This window comes from Channa argus, chromosome 20 (genome assembly GCF_033026475.1).
Source record: "Channa argus isolate prfri chromosome 20, Channa argus male v1.0, whole genome shotgun sequence".
Classification (NCBI taxonomy): domain Eukaryota; kingdom Metazoa; phylum Chordata; class Actinopteri; order Anabantiformes; family Channidae; genus Channa; species Channa argus.
In genome coordinates, this window is record NC_090216.1 from 9,154,926 (window position 1) to 9,173,758 (window position 18,833).

General features: G+C 38.1%; 1 protein-coding gene across 4 annotated transcripts; it reads left to right on the forward strand.

The window, feature by feature from the left end:
• The first annotated feature begins 124 nt into the window (after positions 1-124).
• On the forward strand, positions 125-18,148 carry aclyb (ATP citrate lyase b). Of its 4 annotated transcripts, XM_067487907.1 has the most exons (30): positions 126-291; positions 2,976-3,157; positions 3,405-3,527; positions 3,727-3,789; positions 4,041-4,231; positions 5,059-5,138; positions 5,420-5,550; positions 5,883-6,001; positions 6,881-7,017; positions 7,257-7,318; positions 7,964-8,081; positions 8,363-8,517; positions 8,916-9,012; positions 9,263-9,319; positions 9,836-9,865; positions 10,948-11,089; positions 11,263-11,431; positions 11,537-11,641; positions 11,777-11,973; positions 12,941-13,022; positions 13,145-13,255; positions 13,337-13,464; positions 13,552-13,645; positions 13,878-14,032; positions 14,151-14,301; positions 15,506-15,649; positions 15,852-15,965; positions 16,196-16,278; positions 16,577-16,653; positions 16,734-18,148. In XM_067487907.1, exons 2-30 carry the CDS (start codon positions 2,999-3,001, stop codon positions 16,826-16,828), a joined length of 3,369 nt encoding a protein of 1,122 aa, XP_067344008.1. In that variant the 5' UTR covers positions 126-291; positions 2,976-2,998; the 3' UTR covers positions 16,829-18,148. The 4 variants fall into 4 exon arrangements, with proteins under 4 accessions (XP_067344011.1, XP_067344008.1, XP_067344009.1 ...); XM_067487910.1 differs by lacking the exon at positions 16,577-16,653 and having other exon boundaries at positions 125-291; XM_067487908.1 differs by lacking the exon at positions 9,263-9,319.
• Positions 18,149-18,833: the final 685 nt, after the last annotated feature.

Genomic DNA, 18,833 nt, shown 5'->3' on the forward strand with positions numbered 1-18,833 from the left:
GATTGACGGTTAGTATAATTCCTGCTGTTGAATGTTTTTTCCGTCATTTCTTGTAGGTTACTTCTTATTATAAGGTTGCGGGCGTTAGCTGACATCGTCACGTGATCAATTTAAACCAATCCAGGCACATCATCGACGTGTAATCGGTCGCCAGATTATGGTGCGACAGGAGGTGGCGTCCGTCTGGCAGGAGCTCATTTTGGTACAAGAAGAAGTGACTGATCAGCACCGTCATTCTTCATCGTGGACGCGATTTCCGTACTTCACCAAAAGTCCACTTTAAAAGACAAGGTAAGTGCTTTCACCCAGCAATTTAAACAGCAGCATTGGGCAGCTTTTGTTAGTATCAGTTAGCTAGCTGCAGCTACGGCAGTTAGCCAGTCCGCTTGTCTGTCAATCAGGACGTGGGGGAGCTAGCGGTTTTGAGATGCTGTGAGGTTTGACTTCCAAAACTGTAGACACTGTCCTCCTGTCGGAGAAAAAAGACACAGTCGTATTCTATCCTGTTTTCATAGCGGTTACTTTTTGGAATAAAGTTTTATGCGCATAACTGAAATTAACAACTGAGTCATCTCTCGCCGGTTTAAAAAAAACCCAAAATATTCGCTTAACTTACATCATCCGAAAATTAAAAACAAAAAGGGCAAAAACGGCAGTCTTGTTGTTTATGTTCATTTAACACTTGGGGTTTTTTTCTATACCCTCTTGATCCTCGTTGATCCTGTCCAGGAAGTTGTCCTTTATTTACCCACAGCCAGTCATGCTAAAGTTATTGAAACTTGCCAGGCTTGCTAGGTCGGGCTGCAGCCTAAACAGTGGGTGTGGTAGTTGGTACAGCAGCTTGATTCACATAACGTAACGCTGGCCTGACGCACATGTTTTAGCACCGGGGAACTGATGCTAAAGTAACAGCTGAGTTCTTCGAACAGCAGCTGCGAAGCAGCACCTATCCCCATCTGCGTGTCCCTGTGATTTTTGCTGCCTCCACATCCATCTTCCTTGATCTCAAGAGCCCATACAGTAACACAATATCAGAGCCCAGTGTCTACTACTAGTGAACCCTTCAGGCTAAAAACTGGGACATCTACATGACAGAATAGCCTGCTAAGCAAAATCCTAGTCGGACCTCTTGCAGACTGAGTTTTAGTCTTTCTTTTAGTGCTGTAGCTGACACAGAGCTGCTACTAAACAGCCACTTCTTCTGTTTTAATAGCTGAAATAAAACGTTATCAATAACTCATAAGCAGAAAAGATAACATGGTTGTTATCAAGAGTTTCTGCTTACCACTGTTTGGTTTGTGGTGGAGGAGAGGAAAGCACTTTATGGACTAGTTTAGGCTGTTTCCACATTGCTTTATAGGGGTCCGAATTTAGCTTGCATCCTGGTGAATTATTGTTTTTGTTTGTGATGTTTTTCTCCTGATCTAATAATGGTTTTATCTATAAATTATCAGAATGTTTACAAATGCCTGTCACAGTATTTCAGAGCCTAAGGTGGTGATTTGTCATTGTTTTTTCCTAAGAAAACAAAGATAACCTGTTCATTTGAAATGCTGGGACAAAAGGAGCATACTTGTGAGAGGAAAATAATCAAGCATTAACTGATTTTTATTAAAATATTGATTAATTTGGTTTTAATTTGCCATGAATCATCTAATCGTTTCAATGCCACATCTTTGCGCCTAACACTTATGTAATCTTATGTAATTTTCTTTTTTTCTTTTTTTATCATAACCACATATGGGCACAGGCTAGTTTGTTGATAGAAAGTAGTGAACTACAGTTAGCTTATGGGCGTATACTATTCAGTGATTTTGTGTAGCTTAGTATTACAGGTTTGCATGTTACTGTAACCCAAATTTAAACTCCTGTGGTTAAAAGAATAACAGTACTTTTAGTGTTCTTTCTCTTATTTTCTATTAAAATATTGCCTGACAGTTGACATCACAATCAGAGGTATAAAATCACTTATTTTATTAGTGTAGGTCAAGAACAAATAATAATTTAGCTCTAATTAGCCAAAATTTCACAACTATTTTATTTATACTTTCTTAACTGGCTTGTGTTGGTAGTTAAACACAGAAATGATTCCTTTAAATAAATGAGGACATTTATGAACACTTGACACAATGTAAAGAGAACAGCCTAGCTTATTTTGAGCAGTTCATTGTTCTGGTGGTAGACTATAAATATTTCTGTTTGGATTTTCAGCAGCATGATAAAGTAGTAAAACAGCATACACTTAACATGACAAAGAATATTTTTTATCTTGTTTGCTGTATTGAGGCTAAATAAATGTGTTGGATAAATGTGTGACCAGGCTGACTTTGTAAAACATTACTCTAATGTAAAACAGTAATGTGTGACTGTGTTAACTATTACATTATAACTAAATCATTCACTTGTACCCCACGTAGCATGTGTGCAAAAACCTGGATTTATCTACTGTAATGATATCCTCATCTTTGTTATTATTATTATAATTATTGTTGTTGTTGTTGTTGTCGTTATGGCCGTACGTTGTTCTGTACGTTTTTTTTTTGTTTGTTTTTTTGGCGCCTAAGTACTTCAGCGTACTTTAAGTTGGAAACACTTTTATAAAGGACATTATGGCTTGTACAGCTTAAAATATCTTTTGTACTTTTATATGTCTAAAAATGATTGCTTTAGTGACAGCATTAATGACATCAGACAATTGCCTTTGAAGTTATTCAGGCTGTCAGGCTTTGAAGTTTGCCTAACCAATATGTGAGGAAGCAACTTTTGGTTTCGGCTATTTCAGCATTTTACTTTTTTTTTCATTTTTCAGCTCTGCTTGGAAAATCCTTTTAGCGCTGAAGCATTCACAGTGCATGTATTTTTGGAAAGCCTTTTTCTATTTTTCTGATATGAATGCATTGCAGCGTTTTGTATTTGTTTTATCCATTAGTATTCACAATGATGATGTTTTGACTGTGAAATTTCCCTTTCCTAAGGTTCTGTGGTAACTAGTGCTGCCATGTCGGCGAAAGCCATCTCAGAGCAAAGGGGAAAAGAATTCTTGTATAAACATATCTGCACTTCAGCGGCTGTGCAGAACCGCTTTCTCTATGCCACTGTAACTGCTGAGACCAACTGGGAACACCTCACACAGGAGCATCCATGGCTCCTGACAGAGGTAAGGCTGCTACTGTACGAGCCTGTCTTGGGTTTTGTTTTCTCACTAGGGAAATGATGGGGACCATAAGACTGATTAAATGCTGTTACTGATATTTGTTGGCACCACAATAATATGTGACTTTGATTGAATGTGAAAATTGGCAATAGATCAGCAGGTGCATTTGTTAACCTGTTTTCAGTTTGTTTTGTGGCACCAGTATTTATATGTGTCAGGCTGATGTGCCTTCCACTTGGTTCCCCTGTAGCAGCTAGTGGTGAAGCCAGATCAACTAATCAAGCGGCGTGGAAAACTCGGGTTGGTTGGCATTAACCTGGACCTGCAAGGTGTCAAGGAGTGGTTGAAAGGCCGTCTCATGAGAGAGACCACTGTGAGTTAACTATCATTTAATTTTTTCTTGCTGGTCATTTGGTCTTTTCAACTTTTCCCATAGGAACTGGCTTTTGTTTCGGGATGCGGAATCATTTTATGCAGTTATTAACTTCAAACAGTAGCTTTTCACATAAATATATAACTAGGTAGGACTAGAATGCCTGTGTTTTTTGACATCAAGTGTTTGTCTTGAATAGGTGGGAAAGGCAAAGGGTTTGCTGAAGAACTTCCTCATTGAACCATTTGTCCCGCACACACAGGTAATGCTTCTTACATTTTTGTCAATCTACATTCTGTTTATTATGTTTAGTTATTGAAGATATCATATGTGTGCTTTGTGGTAGTCCCTTGTGAATGTATGATAGACTGTGCCTGAGTGAAGGTCAGTTTGGTTTAAATGGGGAAACTCAATGTTCTTTAACGGTAGAGATTTAAAAAAATGTTAGTTTACAGAAATAAATCATTAAAACACTGTTTTTGCATCTTTGTATTTGGCTTAACGTTCACCCAGGAAGAGGAGTTTTATGTGTGTATTTATGCTACACGTGAGGGAGACCATGTGCTCTTCCACCATGAGGGAGGAGTGGAGGTGGGCGACGTGGATACCAAGGCACAGAAGCTGGTGGTTCCAGTGGATGACAAGCTGACTGAAGGCCAAGTCACAGAGCAGCTCCTCACAAATGTTCCTGCTGATAGGAAAGGGTATGGACATACACCTTTTGGCTGTTATAAATAAATAAAGTTGAATTGTTTGTTTGTTTGTTTTTTGTTTACCATTGAATATAATATAAAAACATGGATAGAACAGTGCATAAGTCCTATATGGTTCCTGTCAAACCCACCAAGCTCCCCATCTTATATCTATTTGGTTGGGGACAAGGTTGAAGGGAATCCTTTTTTTTTCATGTGATTCCTTTGCAAATACGCTATGCAATTTTGATATATTTTTGAATTTCTTAAATTAGACTGTTTGAATTTGCTCAGTTTGTGTTTTCTGTGTATCCAGGGTGCCACCAAGCAACCAGATGATGAAATTTTACTTTAGAGAGTGTTTAATGAGGTGTTCCCTCATGTGTTTGGCCAGTTATTGCTACAACTACAATAGTGTTAACCAGATGTCTTCTGTCTTTATATAGTTATTCTCACCAAGTGTCATAAAGATTCTTATGTTTATTTTTTGCTCTGCCAAAGAATACAGAGGTTATCTTTTTACAGTGTAGTTATTGTGCTGTTCAATGTTACAACCTTGAGCAGTGTGTTTTAGATTTTCTTTTTCTTTTTTTTTCTCAAATGTCACACCCAGGGTGTAGAGAACATGCTGATCTTTGTTTTTATACAGCACTTATTCCAAGTTCTGCCCTGTAGAAATTTCAGTGTTGCAGTATTTGGTTCTAATAGTCAAATTGTGCATTATCATCTTTTGTGATTTAATTTGTTATAGTGGTTTGGTGTGGCGACCCTGAACTCACGGAAACAGCCGGAAGGGGAAAAAAAAAATAAAGTTATACTTGTTTTACTTATTTTTGCAGAGTCCTGGCCAGTTTTATAGTGGGCCTCTTCAACTTATATGAGGACCTCTACTTCACCTATCTTGAGATCAACCCACTTGGTAAGTTTTTAGCTTCGCTATGCGATACTCTATTCAGCTCTTAAAGTAGTCCCAGAAACAACATTTAGTTTTATGTTTGTCTTTTTGTTACCACATAGTTTGCACATACTTATTATTGAATGATTTAGTTGGCAAAAGTTACACATTTTTGTGCGGGAAAAATGTATAGTCTAAATGATGACATTTAACCCTGATTAATGCTGGTTCTAATACTTGATTATGGTATGGAAGTATGTATGGAATACTGTCAAATTAAAAGTAACTTTTAATCTTTTTACCAGTTGTCACAAATAATGGTGTGTACATCCTTGACATGGCTGCCAAGATTGATGCAACAGCAGATTATATCTGCAAGGCTAAGTGGGGGGACGTGGAGTTCCCACCACCATTCGGACGAGAAGCATATCCAGAGGTAAGACCTGTGGTATGGAAATCAGAGTTGTCTGGTTATAATGCTTCAATTTGTTTTCTGCTCATTTCCTGTGTATTTACGGATAATATAAGTGTCAAATCAGCTGAGCTGTTTTGTTTTTTTGTTTTTAATTTTATTACTGCATAACTAATAATCTGTATGTAAGTCACATAGCATTATAAAGATACTTTTCATTTTGACAGCATTACATTTACTGACATTATTTAATACTGGTCAGGACTTAAATGTATCTAAAACCTCAATTTGCCTTGATCGTTGGGCTCATGCCTTCAGAGACCTGTGTATTACCACAATATGCTTGCGTCTTGTAGGAGGCCTACATAGCTGATCTGGATGCAAAAAGTGGTGCCAGTCTAAAGCTGACCCTGCTGAATCCTCGAGGCAGGATCTGGACTATGGTGGCTGGAGGGGGGGCTTCAGTAGTCTACAGGTAGTCTCTTAGTCCTTAAAATGGTTTTGTAAAAAAAAATAGCAATTGTTTTTTTTTTTATTATTATTATTGTTAAGGAATCACTTAAAAAAAATAAAGCAATGACTTATCTACAACATGTAAACTCTGTGAACTCAGAACCTGATTGAGCTTTTTAGTATGGCATGTCAAAAACTACTGAAGCACACCAGTCAGCCACAGTTATATTAGGTTACAGTTTTTTACAAAAATACGGGCAGAGAATGTTGTGTGTGTTTTTGTTTTTTGTTTTTTCTCTATAAACAGCCCCATAGAATGATAACAGCACAGTCTCTCAAGGTCACTGCACGCTTATGAAGATGGTTCGTATTGTAAACTGTTACTGTTTTTTCCTCACCAGCGTGTATAAATGTTTAAAAGTAAGGAGGCGATCTGTACCTAGTTTGGGGAATGTTCAGACACTACATTTTGACCGGTCCAATCTTGTAGCTTCAGCAGTATGCCATACAGGCTCTGGTTGGGGTCCTCTGATCCTCACTATCAGTGGATTGGAAAACGTTGGTGTCTGTTGTTTACAGACAACAGTGCAGCTGTATGGCTCAGACAAAAATAACTAAATCAGGTCTTGAATTCCGAGATGTTACGGTTATGTAGACTCATTTCATTGTTGGTTTTGGCTTCTCAATTCTATGACAGTGACAAAAGTCACTTACCTCTTCCTTTTAAAGCATTTTACACATACCTTTTGGCACTCACTCATGCAAGGCCACCTTTTGCTTTAAACAAATGCCTTTTAAATCATTCCTGTTATAGGCTTATCATTTTAGTTCAATGAAATTAAAAACGTCAAGTGGAATTAGAGCACAGTACTTCAGTGTCTTTATTTTATTTTTTTTTTAGTGATACAATCTGTGATTTGGGTGGAGTGGATGAACTAGCTAACTATGGCGAGTACTCTGGTGCACCCAGTGAACAACAAACGTATGACTATGCTAAAACCATCCTCTCCCTCATGACACAGGAAAAACATCCTCAAGGTGAGTTCAACCAATATGGCTTTGATTTTATTAAGGGACCACTGGTCATCAGGAAACAAGACTGCCCTTTTGGCTCTGAAATATAGGGATCTTGAAAGGTTGCCCCATTTCATTGCCCTTATGTCACTGTCCATGATGTATATGTTGCCAGCAGTGCATTTCATGTGTATGTTTCTGGAGTGTCAACTTTAATTCATGAACATATTAACAGATCACCCACCTCTCTCTCTGTACTGTAGGTAAAGTGTTGATCATCGGAGGAAGTATTGCCAACTTTACCAATGTCGCAGCCACATTCAAGGTGAAGTAATATATTTATTTAAAATGGTTTGCATAGTAAATTATGTCAGCCCTATAACATCACAAGGCTTCATAGTATGATAAAATCACTGAGATTTATAGTTATACTTTCCCTAAGAGGGGGAAAAAAAACAACTCTTGCACAATATTGTTTCTCTTTTTAATGCTATTAAAAAATGTGTATTAATAGCATGGGGTACTCTTTTGAAATAAGTTTGTAAACCAGATTCATCGGTACCTCATGGTTTCAGATCAGTTTGAAATTTGACCTACAGCACTGGACGGCAAAATGGAGTCCAGTTTAAAGAAAACACGAACTGTTATGACCTCTGCAGCCTACTTTCCCCCTCCAATGTTTTATTTGGCATGGCACTACAGTACACAATCCATGGAAGACTCATAATATTTTTTATAAATACCTCATAATGAAAAACATATTTGTGTGTGTATGTGTACAACAGTCACTACAAAAAGTAGTGATTTAGATGTTTGCATGAACATTGTGACTGAAGTCCTTTTGAAATACACGAGTTTGTTATTTTGAATATTGTATGAACTTATTCATTTAGTAAAACTAAACGGTGAAACTCTTGCAGACCTATACTGCTTTGTGTTCCACATTTGTCCTTCTTTTTTCTTACCTCAGGGCATTGTCAGGGCAATAAAAGACTATCAAGGTCCTCTGAAGGAGCATGAGGTCAGCATATTTGTACGACGTGGTGGACCCAACTACCAGGAGGGGCTGAGGGTGATGGGGGAAGTAGGTGAGTGAGATTGGACTAAAGATCATGGAGGGTAACAAGAAAAAAAGAATAACTTACTGTAATTTGTAATTGCGGAAAAACGTATCTATTGCTTTTCAAATTATTCTAGCACAGAGAGTAGGGTCATTTGATTATGTTGGAACATGTTTTTGAAGTTGATGTGTGCGGTAAGTGATTGGCTGCTAATTAACCTTCTCTGTGATAGTTGAATCCGCAGGTAAATTAGAAATTCTTAATTTCTCTTAACAACTTCCCTTAAATGTGTTATATTTCTTCTGCAGGAAAGACCACAGGTATTCCTATCCATGTGTTTGGTACAGAGACCCATATGACAGCTATCGTTGGAATGGCCCTAGGCCATCAGCCAATCCCTAACCATCCCCCAATGGACGCACATACTGCCAACTTCCTCCTAAATGCTGGCACCAGTGCAATGGTATTTTCATTCACTAACACAGTGGGAGAACATAGGGTGGTCAGCAGGTCATTTACTACTCTTTTAAACATATTGCAGATGTATTGCTTGAGACATACATGGTATTTTTTTATATGCTGTTTACAGAGTTAAATGTATAGTGTAGTCAATGTATGTTAGTCATTGCTTCCTTTTCATATGAAGTTCATTCCAGTTTGCTTATTTTATTGTCTGTAACAGTTAAGGTGACTATTGACTTTCTGTGTTTTTATTTAAAATGAAGATGACTCAGATATCATAGAGTTCATGTTTAATCGTTGAAAAGCCTTAACTTTAGAACTTGAGTTGCTTTGTTGTACTATATAGTCTGGTCATGTAATGTGTACCTTTCTGTTAACAAATGTTTCTCTTCTCTACAGCGGACTCCAGCGACATCAAGGACAGCTTCATTTTCTGAACCCAGGACGCCAAATGATGCCACCCCAGCAAAAAAATCTAAAGCCGGTCTTCCAGCAAGTAAATACACAATAGAACTCACCTCTTGGCTGCTTCTAAAAGCAATGTTCTACATGTACTTGTGCACTTCTGGTTTTTCATTTCTCTTATGCTTACTTCATGTGTTTCTCCCACTCTTCCCCTCAATCACTCACTGCTATTCTGCATTTTGATTTTATTTCTATGGCTTCCTCCTCCTTTTTATTTATTATTTTGCTGCTGTACAAACTTGTCAGCTCACCCTTGTTTCTTTGATGCTTGTGTCTCTAAGACTCGCTTCATTCTTTACTGTGGCCTCTGAAGAATGTGGCCACAGGTGATTGGAAAGGTAAGTTATGGGTGTACCAGGACCACATGGCAGCTGTCCACACACATTGTTTTGTCTCATTTCACTCTTCTAATCTTGGTTAAAAGAAGTGTGCCTGTGTGTGAAACCTGTTTGCATCACCTCAGCTTCAATTTCGTGGGTGTGTAATATTAAACTAAAGAATAATGAAAAAACTAATTGTAAAGATAATTTATAAAATAAACTTCTGTACAAAATAATCATCTTGTTTCTAATGAAGAAAAAAATATTGTGTAGACTTGTGTAGGGATTGTTGATTTTGGCTTGTTGCTTGAATTTACTGTTTTTAGATTAAAAGGTAAAGGCTTGCTTCATAGCAGATGCATTTTGCATGCTCTTTCTACTGCTGTGCTTTTTACAGTATGGCATGGTTTTATGATGAAATAGTGACCACAGTTTATTTAAGTCTGTTCAGTAAACGAAGTACATGAAAGATGAACTCATTCTTTTCTCCTTTTGTTCTCATTTGCTATTTGTTTTTGTCCTATGGGGTCACAGAAACACAAGCCTCTTCAGGCTGCAGTAGAGGTATGGAAGGGTGTGAAAAGCCTGTCTTCCTGCCCTCTCCGCCCTCTGTCCAATTCCTCTGCCTACCCATTTTCAACTGTTTGCTGGTGTTTCTGTGCAGTCTGTCTATTTTTGCATTCTGATGGTGGCTTACTCCTTTAAGAGGTTCCATCTGCATCACTGCACCTTGGTTGGAGGGACATGTTTAGACTGAAAGTGTTGAATCATCTTGAACTGAACTTAAACTCTGTAAATGCTGTAATTTTTAATTGTATTTTTCAGCATCTTCAGAATGTCTTTACATAGTAGACCCTAGAGACAAAACTGAGCTTTCACGGTTTGTAAAATTACATTAGTTCAACACAATATGTGGTTTCTCTTAGGCCCGCTTTATCGCAAAACATTACTCGTCAATCAGACCTCTGTTAAAGAGGTAGTAAGAGTGGTGGATGGGCAAAAGCGGTGTGCAGGTTATTAGTTAGATGTAACAATAGAGGACAGTGAGCCTAGGCAGAGACGCCTGTATCTGCTTTGACTAACATGACATTCTGCTTTCATAATCAAACTCTTGACAATTTCTAAATCTGTAACATGTTTTATTATGCTTGAGTCTGGCCTTAGGCATTAAACATTTTTAAGGCGTGGGGATGGGTTTTTAAATTTATTTTTAACACTTGGGATTGAAATACTGTTGCGTTATGAAGAACATGCCTCTACTAGTAATTAAATTAGTTTATTTTAGAGTGGTGTCATCAGCACTCAAACGCTTGGTGTTTCTGCACGGTGAGGGTAAGGTGAGGTAATATCTCTGAGTGCACACAACAACGTCTTCAAACCCAACGAGGAGAAATATTATTGAAAAATTATTTGAAAAACTCTAAACATATCTTGGTGTGTGTCAGACCGACCTTGAAAAGTTTAACAGTTATCTCAACCCCCTGTGTCTCTGTCCTCAAAGTGTGTTCACTCTGTATTCTGCTTGATACATCCCCCATTCTTGCTGTCCTACCCCCACCACCCCACTACTTACTTAATTTTATTTTCTCGTCATTCCCTTATTCTTACTTGAATCTCTCTCTGTCTCTGCAATCTGGTTCTTTCAGCCAAAGCCACCACACTCTTCAGCAAACATACAAAGACCATTGTCTGGGGCATGCAGACACGTGCTGTGCAAGGTATGCTGGATTTTGACTACGTATGCTCCCGGGAAGACCCTTCTGTTGCAGCCATGGTCTACCCATTCACGTAGGTTCCCCAAGATCTCACATTGAAATAAACTTGGCTGAATTACAAGACTTGAATACTCTCTACTTAAGGCCTTTCTCCTTTATTACAACAATTTCTGGTCAATTGGTTTCCCTCTAGAAACCAAGAGCTCTTTATTTTTCTTTTAATTATGCCATTTTTGTGTTGCCCAGTGGGGATCACAAGCAAAAGTTCTATTGGGGCCACAAGGAGATCCTGCTTCCAGTGTATAAGAACATGGCTGATGCCACGAAGAAGCACCCTGAAGTAGATGTTCTTATCAGCTTTGCTTCACTGCGCTCAGCTTTTGATAGCACAGTGGAGGCCATGCAGTACCCACAGGTAAAAATGTGTGCTGTAGACCATGTTCAGATTTATTTATATAAGACTCTGTATGTATCATTGTTAGACAAGCAAGTGACCACTTCGATCTAAACGTTTTTCCAGATTCACACCATTGCCATTATAGCTGAAGGTATCCCTGAAGCCCAAACAAGGAAGATGATCAAGATGGCGGATGAGAAAGGTGTTACTATAATTGGTCCTGCAACGGTAAACGGCTTTACAAAGTACTACAAAAGGCTGTTCTGAGAATGTACAGATGTTTCCCATTTTCTGCATTTTACATACTGTATTTATTACTAAACATTAATTGACCTAAAAATTACATTTATATCCATCTCCCAGGTTGGTGGCATTAAGCCGGGCTGTTTTAAGATTGGCAACACCGGCGGCATGTTGGACAACATTCTGGCTTCCAAACTTTATCGCCCTGGCAGTGTGGCATATGTGTCACGCTCTGGGGGCATGTCAAACGAGTTGAACAACATCATCTCTCGCACCACAGATGGCGTTTATGAAGGTGTGGCCATTGGAGGAGACAGGTATAAAAACATATGGCATGTTTAATCCAGTTGAGGGGGTTTTTAAAAATTTGGAGTAGGCATAAAAGATTTACACTGATGACACTTATAAATTGATGAGGGAAAAAGTAATCACAACAGTGTTTTAACTTGGTTGAACCTCCTTCGGGCGAACTCTTCCTGTTGCTGTAAATTCGACCTGCAAAACTTTTAGGATGAATTTTGGACCAGTCTTCCTTACAGAACTGCTTCAGCTCTATATTAACAGAATCCTTTCAAGTCTTTAGTTGTTACTCTAGGTTTTTTTTCCCCCCAACCTTATTGATTGCATTTGCATTTCGTATTGTGTCTTTGAAGTAATCTTGGCAGGGAGCCCAGCTTTATGGAGGGGGTAGCCACAGTACCAAATATCTTGAATTATAGACAGTATGTCCAACTGTGGACTTAATAAATTGGTCTTTGAGAGTACTCTAACCTTTTTCAGCTTCACACAAATCAATGACTCTCTAGATCATAGGTCTTCTAAGATCTCATCATTTGGCCATGATTACAAAAGACAACATAATCTGAGCTGAAGGTTCTTCAAAGTGGTGTCACATCAGGTGGTGCTGCTTGTATTATTGGCACAATGAGGCTTTTAGAGCTGTTTTAAAAGTACACGTTCCAAATTAAACCTCCGTTCTCATTTCATTGATGGGTCTCCGGGTCCAGTCAGACATCATAAGCCAAGTGTTATAATTACTTTTGCCCCAATCCCTTTGTATGTTTAATGGGTGTGTTCAATAAAGACATGAAAGATCATGACTGTGTTTTATCAGCTTAGAAGTATTGTTTGTTGCATATTTCAACTTCCGTGAATATCAGATCACGTTTCATGACAAATTTATGCAGAAAACCATGACATTTTAAACAGTTTCATTACTTTTTCTTGCAAGTTGTACATTGTTTAAAAAGCTTTTAAGCCACTATATTTTATGTTTTTGTCCAGATATCCAGGTTCCACCTTCATGGACCATGTCCTGCGTTACCAAGACACTGCAGGTGTCAAGATGATAGTAGTGCTGGGAGAGGTGGGAGCAGCTCCTGAATGATCATTCATTATTGGACATGATTCTATTTGAATCTATTTGTATTCAGTAAAAATAATGTGTGGGTAAAGCCATTTCTCAGTCACCTTTCATTTGACCCCCAGATTGGAGGCACAGAGGAGTACAAGATCTGCCAGGGCATCAGAGAGAGCAGGATAACCAAGCCTGTGGTGTGCTGGTGTATTGGAACTTGTGCCACTATGTTTACTTCAGAGGTGTGTATGCTGGTGTTGGATTTGGTTGTTAGTTGAGAATTTAGTGTTTTTGAGCAAAGCATTTCATACTGTTGTCTTTAGGTTCAGTTTGGCCACGCAGGGGCCTGTGCTAACCAGGCATCAGAAACAGCAGTTGCCAAGAACCAGGCTTTGAGAGATGCTGGAGCTTATGTTCCAAAGAGCTTTGATGAGCTCGGCAATGTCATTAAGTATGAAATATATTACAGTTAATTCTATTCATTTAATTACTGAACTATTAAATAATTTTCACTGATTGTGTATAAATCCTGAAACAGGGATGTTTATAATGATCTGGTGGCCAACGGAACAATCATTCCTGCGCAGGAGGTTCCTCCCCCAACAGTACCAATGGATTACTCTTGGGCCAGGGTAAGAAGTTGTTTATTTGTTTAATATAATTGTAGTTGATGCTGAGATATTTAATAGTACTGCAAGTGCTCTCTGGTAGACAAAAAGATTAATGGCTCCACAGTTTACCTCAAACATACCTGTAGTCTTGCTGACATACAGTATATACACACTGATATTGAGCTCTGCTTTACAATAGAGATGCTTTTCCACTGTCCCTCCTATTTGTTTTACTTTTTTCTGGAATTTACAGGAGTTGGGCCTGATCCGTAAGCCAGCGTCCTTCATGACGAGTATCTGTGATGAGCGAGGTCAAGAGCTGATCTATGCAGGCATGCCCATCACTGAGGTCTTTAAAGAGGAAATGGGCTTAGGAGGAGTCCTGGGCTTGCTCTGGTTTCAGCGCAGGTTTGTATGACGACTGAACAACTGGTCTTAATCAGGGACTGAAATGAGTTTTTTTTTTGGCTGCTGTTCTTTTTACAAAAATATATTCAGTGTTCCAAACTATGCTGTTTCTACCTAGACTTCCCCGCTATGCCTGCCAGTTCATTGAAATGTGCCTCATGGTAACTGCTGACCATGGGCCTGCTGTCTCTGGTGCACACAACACCATTGTCTGTGCTCGAGCTGGCAAAGACCTTATTTCAAGCCTCACCTCTGGCCTGCTCACCATCGTAAGTACTGCCCACCCTCACAATATAACTGGGTGTACACACACAGAGCTACAGCGGGGCCAGCAGCAGCTGCCCATTTATTGTCAACAGAAAGCCAGATATGCCATAGAATACAACCCACTGTGCTCTTTAGATGCAAAAGGAGCCCAGCTGCACGAGGAGAAAAAGTTGAGAAAAGCTCAACTACACTCTGATGCAGTTAAGCTACAGTTTGATGACAGCCAATATGGAGCTTTTTGATAACACCAGAAACCAAAGCAGAAATTCCCCTTTTATAGCCCCAATGTGAATGAACTACAAACTAAAAGGAGGTTGTAGTTTGCTGATTTTCAACAATTTGTATTTAACATGATGTGTAACCTAAGCTATTAGAATTGTGTGAATTCCAGTAAAAACTGAAGCAAGTCTGTTTACTACCTAACGTTGAGAAATTATAAAGTAAAAGGAGGAAAAGGGAAATGTTGTATTTAACATTTATTAAGAATGTGTGTTTAACACAATATGTACATTAGTGGGACAGAATAAAGCAAGAACAACTCTTACATACAATCTGCCCTCAATGCAGATTTAGTGGTGGCAGAGAGAACTGCTCAGTCAAAGCATGTAAATGACATGCTTAGCACAACACACAGAACTTTAGCTCCCCCAGAGGCCAGCTACAGGAACCTACATCATGTAACACGTATGAACACCCTTTAACACTGTGCCACAGTGAAAGACAAATATTGAAAACTTCCTGGAAATTCCTGTGCGTTCCTAAATTTTTTGCTGATTAAAATCCCACTTTCATTTATTTTGTGTGCCCCTTGGGTCACATTTTTTACATGCTGCTCTTTTTTTTTTTACACCCCTAGCACACTTAACTGTACTGTACTGTAAAATAGTATACAGTAGGTTTACTGGTCGGCACTGTCTTGGGTCTTGTGTCCTGTCCTGTGTTACTTGTGTTGTCTGTCTACACTGTCTGTCTGTACTGTTTTTTTCGTCTGCACTGTTTGCACTTGGTTGCACTCGATGCACTTTACTATAGCTTGTGTTGCTTGAAGCACCTTGGTTCTTGGAGGAACGTTATCTCGTTTCTACTGTGTACCACTGTGTATAGTAGAAATGACAATAAAAGCCACTTGACTTGACATTTTAATCTAAAGGTACTTAAATTAAAAAATGCATTGGTACTAAAACATGATTTATTCTTAAATTCTAGGGGGACCGTTTTGGAGGTGCTCTAGATGCAGCTGCAAAGCAGTTCAGCAAGGCATTTGATAGTGGCATGCTGCCCATGGAGTTTGTCAACAAGATGAAGAAGGATGGAAAGCTGATCATGGGCATTGGCCACAGAGTGAAATCGGTCAGCTGTACTTAACTTTTCATAGCTTAATTTCCATTATTGCAAGCTAATTATATTATTTTAAAATCTAGATTAACATAGATATGGTTATAATTTATTGAAAGTTCAGAGATTAATATCTTAGTTATCTTCATGAGGTTCTTAAAAATTCATTAAACTAGAAACAGCATCCTTTAGTAAACAATTTTTCGTCTTTTTTCAGATCAACAATCCAGACATGCGGGTGCAGATTCTGAAGGATTTTGTCAAGCAGCATTTCCCCTCAACTCAGTTACTCGACTACGCCCTAGATGTAGAGAAAATCACCACATCGAAGGTACTTGTCAGAGTGGTTACCTCAGAAACAAAAAACATCGACACAATTAAATGGCGTTAATGGTCAGTAATTAAAGCCTGCATACTGTTGAAACTGTAAGACTGTTTTTATCTATGGACAGTATGCAGAATCCTTTTTTTTTCCCTTTAATGTCAAATTGGGTAAAAGGTGGACTGACTTACTTATATTTTTCTGTTTTTGTTTGTTTTGTCCTCGTCTTTTATTTTCAGAAACCAAATCTGATTCTGAACGTAGATGGTTTTATTGGTGTTTCATTTGTGGACCTGCTTAGGACATGTGGTGGCTTCACACGGTAGGGATATCGAGAGAGAGAGACTTTCAAAAAGCAGACAATATAGAGAAGGTCAATGTGTTTTGGTCAGTTTTATAATTCTTAATCCCTTACGAAATTGTCTTTATTTATTAGTTTAACACTTCCTGTGGAAGATGGTGTATAAAGTTGTTGACCTTTATAATTCTATAAAATTATAGTGTATTATTACTATTCATTTTGAAAAATTCAGATTTGAAAGTGTATTGTCTGACTTGTTGCTGTCTTTGAGAGTACACTTTGTGGTATTGTTTCTCATATGAATGTTGGACGGTTCCAGAGATGAAGCTGACGAGTTTGTGGAGATCGGTGCACTAAATGGCATCTTTGTTCTTGGCCGGAGTATGGGCTTTATTGGTGAGTCCCATTGAGATAGAGTCATGACATTATCTGGTGAAAGTATTAAAACAAGATCTCTAACTTGTGTCTTACATTAGGCCATTACTTGGACCAGAAGAGGTTGAAACAGGGTTTGTACCGCCACCCCTGGGACGATATCTCCTATGTGCTTCCTGAACATATGTCGATGTAATGCCCAAATCAATCAATGGGACACACTTCTAGATGTGACTGCTCATCTCATTCGAAATATGTATTCTCCAGTTATGACAACAGCTGCCTTAAGAAAACTGGGCAGGATGATTCTGGAAAGTGGAAGTACTGTCAAACTGAGAGGTCTGGGTAAAAGCTTTTGATCTAGTTTTTATGGGTAAAAGGGGAACTATATTTTTAGACTTAGTTTTTGACAAATTATTTAAAAACACTGAGATGTAACTTATTCAGTTTTGAAGAACGAGCCAAACCAATGCAAACTGCAGCAGTGCAGGAGCACAAAATTAATTGGCACATTTAAAAAAGAAAAGAAGAAATGTTTTGTGTACAAGGTACGAGGTCAGGATCGGAAGCAAATTTTCTTACTGCCTGTGCTGATTAGTTAATCCGCAGTAATGGCTGCTGATACAAAACTTGTTCAAGCTCAATACTAGTCCGATACAACAATGTCATTTTTGTTTTTATACTACCCACACAAATTGACCTTTTTTTTTTTTTTTTTTTTTTTTTTTTTTTTTTAAATCAGTATTTGATTATTTTGGGCAACAGAAAAGTGTGCTTCAGCATGCTTTCAGAGTACTGCGCCTTTTATTTAAACACTAGTAAACCTAGATCTAATCTCTGTTTTTAAATGCCTTTTCCCACTGAGAAAGATCTTTGTCACCACAAGAGAAACCAAAGTTAGCTTTAGGAATTTGTTGTCTTTGTTAAAAATAAACAGGGTCCAGTGTTAAGAGGATGTAGAGCTTATCTAGATATTAAGTTTTGACGAGGCGGCATTACAGTGGGACTTTTCTCTCCACTTTTGCCTTTTCCTAGAAAAATCTTGTTTACTGATGAACAGTTACAACTCAAATGCTACTGTCAATTGGTGGTGGTTTTGAAGTGTTCAATCCTTTACAGCAAGTACAAATTGAATTACTTGTCTTCTGTATTCTCCAAAACTGTGTTAGGACAGGAAATGTAATTAGCATCAAAGAAGGACTAACAAAACTGCTTCATGAATGAGCCCCGTGAGTCGTCTTTTGGCATATTTTGGTGAGGGATCATGAAAGCAGTTTTCTTTACTTGAAGGTAACACAATTACACATAATACAGATGTCAGCTCTGTAAAAGAATTATCCAATGTGCAATGATAAGACTTAACACCACTTCAAAACGACTTGTAATTCCCCACTTTATGGCCTGCTGTGTTTGTGTGTTTTGTTTTTATTTAACATGGAAAAATTTGCTTTGTTTTGTAATATGCTGTCAAAGTAGTATTATAATAATGATAATAAAGAATGTATTTTACTTTTCATTTTGACATAAGGGTATGTACTTTTGGTAAAGAAGTGCGATTAGTTTCTAGGACAGATGGTTGGATACCTACCTACAAGGCAATAGCTTCACACCTTAACCCCACTGTTTCTACCCACATAATGTTTTAGACATAACAGTTTTACAAAAGGGTGACGAGTTCAGTCTTGAGAAGAAGACTGATTTCACAAATCTGTTGCAGGAAAAAAAATACAAAAATGTTCAAATACACACGTTTTATTTAAAAGTAACTGTAAATAGCACAATGGGACTCGAAAGACTCAGCAGGTTTATGAAATAACATTCTGCCTAATAATTTAACAAAGGCCAGTGCAAAGTGCATATACAAACATGCTGCTACACACTTTATTGCCTTTGATGCCAAAGTCTTCACTGAAATTAATATGTCCAAAGAATAGGATTAATTGACATCTTGGGCAAAAAAAAAAACTGCCCCATTTGTATTATCAGATTAAGTACAGTGCCTATGCTACAGAGACAAATTATGACACCATAAACAGTTACTAAACCTTAGGAACTGTAGGTAATGAGTTTGTTATATAAAACCAAGTTTATTATTGGATTTTGCGGATTTCCTGAAACAATTTCCCCAAATTTGACAATTTCAGTTAATTCAAACCAATTAAACCTTTCTAACATAAATAAAACTAGAAAGACTCATGGTT

Bases quoted from the DNA above. Each gene is read 5' to 3' on its own strand.
- aclyb (XM_067487907.1), top strand. From the start codon at position 2,999: ATGTCGGCGAAAGCCATCTCAGAGCAAAGGGGAAAAGAATTCTTGTAT. The intron at 9,866-10,947 runs GTATGGAAGGGT...TGGTTCTTTCAG, and splicing joins CTCTTCAGGCTGCAGTAGAG to CCAAAGCCACCACACTCTTC. The intron at 14,033-14,150 runs GTTTGTATGACG...GTTTCTACCTAG, and splicing joins TTGCTCTGGTTTCAGCGCAG to ACTTCCCCGCTATGCCTGCC.